Source organism: Ailuropoda melanoleuca, chromosome 12 (assembly GCF_002007445.2).
Source record: "Ailuropoda melanoleuca isolate Jingjing chromosome 12, ASM200744v2, whole genome shotgun sequence".
Lineage (NCBI taxonomy): Eukaryota > Metazoa > Chordata > Mammalia > Carnivora > Ursidae > Ailuropoda > Ailuropoda melanoleuca.
The window spans coordinates 54,364,711-54,371,966 of NC_048229.1; the positions used below are offsets into that span (position 1 = coordinate 54,364,711).

General features: G+C 43.1%; 1 protein-coding gene across 1 annotated transcript in view; it reads right to left on the bottom strand.

Annotated features, from left to right (window-relative positions):
• The window catches only part of AMFR (autocrine motility factor receptor), a 41,232-nt gene extending 40,273 nt beyond the window's left edge, over positions 1 to 959 (bottom strand). The window contains exon 1 of the mRNA XM_034638457.1: positions 631 to 959. Coding sequence (XP_034494348.1) covers positions 631 to 888 — 258 coding nt within the window. The 5' untranslated portion in view covers positions 889 to 959. The remainder of the gene's footprint in view (positions 1 to 630) is intronic.
• Between the last annotated feature and the right edge of the window lie 6,297 nt (positions 960 to 7,256).

The following is a 7,256-nucleotide window of genomic DNA, read 5'->3' on the forward strand; positions in this document are numbered from 1 at the left end:
AAACATATAAAAAAAGGGAAAAAAAAAAAAAAAAAAAAAAAAAAAAAAGAGAAAGAAAGAGAGAGAAAGAAAGAAAAAGAAAAAGAAAAAAGTAAGTTATGGGAGAGAGCCAGTCTCCTCGCAGAAATGTCCCAACACACCCAGATGCGTCAAACTCTCCCCTAGCCAACCCAGGGTTCGTCTCTGCCCCCCCCTCCTCAACTGGCAGCCCGCTAACAACATTCCCGTGCCGACCGAGCCAGAAAAGCTTCAACTTCCCTCCACAATTCACTGAAGCGCCGGGGTAACCGGCTCCCGGGGGTCCTCGAGTTTCCTTCCCGGGGTCCCTCGGACACCCCCACCCCACACCCCCCGGCATGCCCTCGCGCCCTCCGCGCCTCCCGGAGCCCCTTCCTCAAGCCGCCCCCGCTCTCGGCCCCGCAGCTCTCTCGGCGCCCCCCGGCCACCCCAGCCCCTCAGACTCGCGTCAGACGGCGAGCTCGCGTGCGGACCCCGCCCCCCCAGGCCCCGCACCCAGGGGCCCCGGCGAGGCGACCCCGGCCCAACCACGCCCCCCGCACATAATGGGTGACATGGCGGCCCCCGCCTCCCGGCCCGCTGCCCCACGGGGGCCCGGGCAGCCTCGCTCACCCACACGAACAGGCTGTCCGAGAGCAGGTACTGGGCCACATCNTCGCGGGCCCGGGGGCCGCCGACGCTGGGTCGGGCGGGTACGGCCGGCTCCGTCTGCACCGGGGCCGTTGGCGACTCCGGCTCCCCGGGCCCGGCCTCGGGCTGGCTGAGGGCGCGGTAGGCGCTGACGATGGTGCCGAGCAGGGCCAGGCCGCTGAGGCCCGTGTAGGTGCGGAGGCTGGGCCAGGGGAAGCGCTCCAGGAAGAGCAGCGGCATGGCGGCAGCGGCAGCCTCCAGGCCCCAGGCCTCCCCACGCTGTGGCCGGGCTCNGACGCGGGCGGGACGGGCGCGGGGGCGCGGCCTCCGTCCCCCGCCCCCAGCAGTCGCGCCGCCGCCTGGCGGGCGAAGGCCCGGTTCGCAGGCTTTGGGGCCCCGCACCCAGCACGACCGTCCGCCGACGGCCCAGCTCGGTGGGGCCCGCGGATGCACAGGGCCCCCGGCCGGTCGAGCAGAAGCGTCACTTGGGGCCGACGGCGCTGGCGGGCGTCGAGCCTAGGCAGAGTGGCGGGTCCGCAGGGCGCGGGGACCCCGACACTCAGCCCCCGGTTTCCTTAAGCCCCCCTCCCCGTTCCCGCTTAAGCTGGTTACTACGCCTGAGCACCCCTGTGGGCCTACCAGCTTCCCCAGTGGTCCAAAGAGATGCCGCTTAGGGAGTAAAAGGTTTGACCCTCAAAGAATATTCATCAAGTCTTTAATTCCTCGCCAGTACGGTTGAGTTTCTGTTTACTAATAGCCTCGAGCAAAATCTAAAATGGACCTGACTTAGCAGGAAATGAAAATGTGTTCCCTCATACCCAGGTGGGCATATAAAATAGTGCAGCTTCTTTGGAAAGTTCAAGAAGTTCAGCACACCGGTGACCATTTGACCTAGCGATTCCACCCCTAGCTAGGTGTATACCCAAGAAAAATGAAAACAGAACTCTACACAAAATTTGTGTAAATTTTATACAAAATTATTATTCATAATAAATAGCCAAGGGTGGAAACAAGCTAATGTCCCTCAAGTGATGGATAGATAAGGTATAACCCATACAATGGACTATTATTGAACCATGAAGATGAAATACTGACACATGCTACAACATGGAGGAAACTTGAACATGCTGAGTGAAAGCAGCCAGACACAAAAGGCCTCACACTGTGGTTCCATTTATATGAAATATCCAGAATGGGCAAATACATACACAGACCCAGAAAGCAAAATTATGGTTGCTTGGGGGATGAGGGAACTGGGGGATAAAAGCAAAATATGGATTATTTTTTTAAATTGTGCTGTCGGCTCCACAACTCTGAATATACTAAAAGTTATTTCACTGTACACTTTAATAAAGCTGTGACCTAAAGAAAAAAAAAGTGCTACCAAAAAAAAAAAAAGGGTGAGCCTGGGGGTCTTACTCCTCATTGTATCTCCAAGACCTAGAACTGTGCCTGCTCCAGAGTACGTGCTATTTGTTGAATCTTACAAATTTTCAAAAGAGGACTAAACCATTTTCGAGTTTCTTTCATGCCTAATATTTTAAAAGTTTATTAATTAGAAAACAAAGATCACTCAAAGTTATTACCATCCACTTTGGAATTTTTAGAAACATCCTATTTGATGGCCTGTGATGGAACAAATAATTTGGCTTGGGGGTGGGGGAGGAACATGCGGTTACTTACACACACACTTTTTTAAGTAGGCTCTATACCCAGCGTGGAACCCAACAAGGGCTTGAACTCACAACTCTGAGATTGTGGCCTGAGCTGAGATCGAGTTGATGCTTAACCAACTGAGCCACCCAGGTGCCCCTCTGAAGGATTTTTTTTTTTTGTTAGCAATGTCAGAACCCACCCTCTAAGATCAATTAGTGTTTCTGGTTCTTTGCACTGTATCCTACTCCGTAAGAGGACCAGGAGAGGAGGCAAGACACAGAGGAATGAATACGTGGTGTGCCCAGGAAGGCTGGACACAGGTACAGGGACTACCTTTCTCAGCGGAGTCCTAAGGCCCAAGTGTGGCAGGAAGGCAACACACAAGACATTAAGGGGCTGGTCCAGCTCAGACAAGAAAAGTAAGTATCTGAGAGTCCACGACAGAAGCTAGAGCTCTCTGCACTCCCACCCTCACTTCAGAGTACCATTTATGCTTTCTGGATTCCTTGGGGACTGTGAGTTGGCCCCACAGTCTCCCAATAATGACCGAGAGACTGAATTTTCTGCCTTCTTTATAGGATGGTGGCTCTGAATTGGGCTGATTTAAAGTAAATTTTTGAAAAGTATCAATTCCAACAAATCAGCTTCTGTAGATTGAGTCACACCTAGATACTTTACTGCTATTCACTTTTTAAATATCTGAAATCCTTTCATATTAATAACTTCATTTGATTTTCACCATTCTTTGAGAAAGGCTGAGTAGTTTTGTTGTTGTTGAAGGTTCTCAACATCCTAGAAACTGAACTACCTTATCTAACCAATAACCTTAAGCGTACTCCCACAGAACTCTGATGTTTCATTGGCTGGACCAGTGTGTTCCACTACTAAATCTAGCAGAGGAGGAAACAATAACCAACTCAATTTGTAGGGAAAAAAAGTTAGTTAATGCATATACTTCAACTTTTAGCTTTTCTTTCATAATTTTTCATAGCTTTTTGGTACATGCAATATACAAGCAGTAAAATTTTCAGAGAAACTACAATAACTTTATCAGGTTTTGTTCAACTTTTGTTCGGATATAAAAACCTCAAGCCTGTGATCTTATGACACAGGTGTTCTCATCTTTTGGGTACACTGTTTCTATTTAAGATGCTGAAATTACATTACACAGTATTACATAAGCAGCAAGCACGGTGTCACAGAACATCATGACTTCCAGGCAAGTTTGAGGGGAAAAAACCTAAAGGAACCAACACATAGATTTATAGATGAGGAAACTGAGTCCCCCAATAATACAACACAGCAAAATTGTGTGGCAGCTTCTAAATCCCAGTCTTCGGTTTCCAAATCCAGGGACCGCTTCACAATGCAGGAAAGTAGATCTGCCTAAGACCACTGCTAACACGCAATGAGGAAGTGCCAGGAGAGGGCAACATCAATGTCCCAGTTCTTCAGACCCTTGCTATTCTGTCAAGTTGTCTCTTACCTAATCGCCCCTGGCCAAAAACACTGAAAAAGAACCGTGCAGGATTTCTAATGGCACACTAAGGTTAGCAGCCACACACAATCAGAGTCATTCTGTTTTATTTTTTTAATTGAAATGAACAATAAAATAAAATTTAAAAAGAACAGTGACCATTTTAATCAAATTTTACTTTACAAATATAAAAATATAACCAAAACTTCAGTTTCTTTTATACATTTTCTAGAAGTGTAATGCCATAAAAATTCTCAAACCCAAACCAAAAATGATGCTAATACGCTATGATGTAAACACAGTAACCAAAAGTTTTAAGTTTTTAAATGCACTGATCTTTCCCTCAACAGAGAACGTTTAATACATTTTCCCAGTTCTCTAGTCCTATGGTACAATCCATCACTAAGATACAAGTTACACCTAAACTGGCTTCGTTAAGACTCACTTAGGTTTCAGTCAGTTTTTTTCACAAAAACAAGCTTAATAAATACGAGCTAATATTAAAATGCGTTTTATGGCTCAAGTCAAATTACAGCATTATGTTTCTCATCACATCTGAACAACAAAGGCAAACTACTTGAAATGAATCCAGTTTAACCCAAATAATAAGTGATGCAAAACAAGTGGAATAATTATAGGAAATCAAACCTCTGCTATGGAAGCGGACTCGTAGTACAGTCAAAAACCACTAAGGCTTCTCTGGCGAAGCAACATAAAAAACCGCACACCCTCTGAAGCAGTCTTAGTGGGCGGCACGTACTGTCCCCAAAACTATGAACCAGGAAAAACATGAAGTTTGAGAAACTCTGACGTGGAAAAGCTACTCCAAGCATTTCAACTCAAGTGACTGAGCAAGTACTTAAAAAATAAAGTCATTAAAAACCTGAGAGCTTAAGAGTCACATCATTTAAGAAAAAAAATTTTAAGTTGCTTGCTTGCTGGCCTGTTGAATTTAGAGGACCCCTACCTCTCACTTTAATTAAGCATGGAAGAAAACAGACTGGCTAATTTGGCTATGTTTTATATGCCAATAAATGCTAACTTAATGGAACCCATAAATAAAATAATAACTGAACCATATAAGCTAAGACAATGATAAAAAATAAGAAATCTCCCTGATCTGCTGTTAAAAGTATATTCACAAAGAATTATCGTAATGCCATTTTAAGTATTATCTACTTATTAAGAAACTTTAACAGTCTTCATCACTTGGGAAAAAAAACAAATTTCACTTTTCTTCAAAGGGATGTCAATTCTAAATATGACTGAAAATATTTGAGTAAAACTTTTATCCCCCAACCTACTAAATATTTTCCAGTGCCATTTAGATTTATATAGACTATGCACTACTTGGATTATTCAGGGAAAATAACATGACATTTATTGTACTTACACAGTGCAAAAGAGGACTCTCATTTATAAACAAACCTGGAACATAAGAGGCATTCAAAAATACAAACCAGTCCCCAGAGCTCATTTTAAAATTATTCAGTATTTAATATGTAGAGAATTAGAATGCACAATTTAAGACTTAGCTCTTTTAGTATGTCAAGCATTTATATCAAAAGAGCTTAGTGTTAAACATTCCCTTGTACTCTCTTCTAATGTTTTAAGAATGTATCAGATATAAATTTCCCTAGGTCTATTTCCATCAGGAAACCTAAAACACGAGAGTATTAAGATGTTACTGTAGCTGACCAGTTCAAAGACAGTTTAAAAAAATCTGTGTTTGTGCGTTGCCAATTCTACATTCAAAACCAGATCTTTTTACTTTCTAAGGTTAATAACTCAGCCAGCTTAAATCAAAGGTTTTTCTCACCCAGGCCCCAACATATAGATGACTGACTCAAGCACTTATACTGCGAAGTAGTGATCAAGAAAGAATTTCTAGGTCAAAGCTTATGTTACAAAGGACATGAGTAGCTTCAAATCAGATCTCTTCAACTTATGCAGCATTTTATAATAACACTAAGAAAAAATCCACCTCTTTCCACCCTCCCCAAGTGGCAAGCGCTAGTGCATCTGAAATGTGGTTGCTACAGCCTTTCACTTGGACGCCAAAAGCAACAGTAGAAGGTGGGCTGGATCAAGCTGTTTCCATTTCTGCCTTCCCCAATCCTGATAAGGCTCAACTAATCAGTGAACTCACCAGTAAAATTACAGTAAGTTATAAATATGCTAATGTAAATCACAGGGGCGGGACTATTAGCCCTTGAAGGAAGAGGACTATCCATAGAATTAGCGGCTTTTTCAAAGGAAATCACGAATTATTTTTGGTCCTAGAGCCTGTTGCTCGCCTACTAAGCACGAGGACAATCACAATCACTACTTGACCCAACCTTGTAAAGGCTTGATGGGACCTCAGCTAAATAAACTTGAACCTTTATTGATACAGTTGTTTTTGGTCTGATCTTCTCAAGTCTAAATAGGGAAGAATTCACAATATACCTTTCAACTCACCCAATATTCAGGAGACAAGGCCTGTGATCGGTATCATAAAGATGTAGGAACTAATCAAAAGTTCACTTCTGTCTGTCTCTTAAAAACTACAGCAATCTCTCTTCTTTAAGTAGCTGCATCTTACAAGATCTCCTTTTCATCAAGCCTACAGTCAACACGCTGTGTTAAAAGGCACACACAACATACTTGGACCGTTAAGCAATGACACAGCCAGCACACTCCTTTGCCCTAAGAATCACTTTTTATTCCCCAAAACCTGATCCTAATTTAGCAGTGTTATTTTAAAGAACCTTTAAAATTTGGTATTTTTCCCATAGGCTGACAAAATCTATCCCCTATCCTGTCTTTAGATTTCAGTTGATTCAAATTATTACAAAATATTTTTGAAAAGGCTTGTCACTTGCTAAAACCTAATTTTCATTTCTATGGATATAACTGAAATAACTAACTTTGTAATACAAGAGTTCAAAACCTAACGGACCCACTTTTTAAAAACTTCCTTCACACATCACCATTTTACCATGGCCCTAAGAATAACTAAAACACATAATTTCACAACACAAATAATTAATACCCCCATTATATGAAGGAAAAAAGTCTCAGTCAGCTCTCAGTAGGTCTCTTTTATACCAATTCCCATGAGTTTCCCTAATCCAGCCAATTTTAATGGCTTCCCTCCTTATGTTTAAGGTTTGTTGCTTGTGAACAAAGGTCTGAATGTATCAGTATGAAATGTACCAGAAGTGTATTATTTGGTTCAGGAGTTGCACCTTGGGACTCCATCAAGCAAATCTAGTTCCCAAAAGTAATGGAAGTTTCTCATCATAAAAATCTAGAACACAGTCTTGGAGTATACCCCCTAAAATGGCATCGGAACAGGGTCCCATATACTCAACTGACCTAAACCTGACATTGTCTCTTAACATCACCAGCCTAGAAGCAGGCGGGGGAAAACTGTCCTCACTTGTAAGAATTTAACGCGTTTAATGTGAAAATTAAAAAAAAAAAATACAAA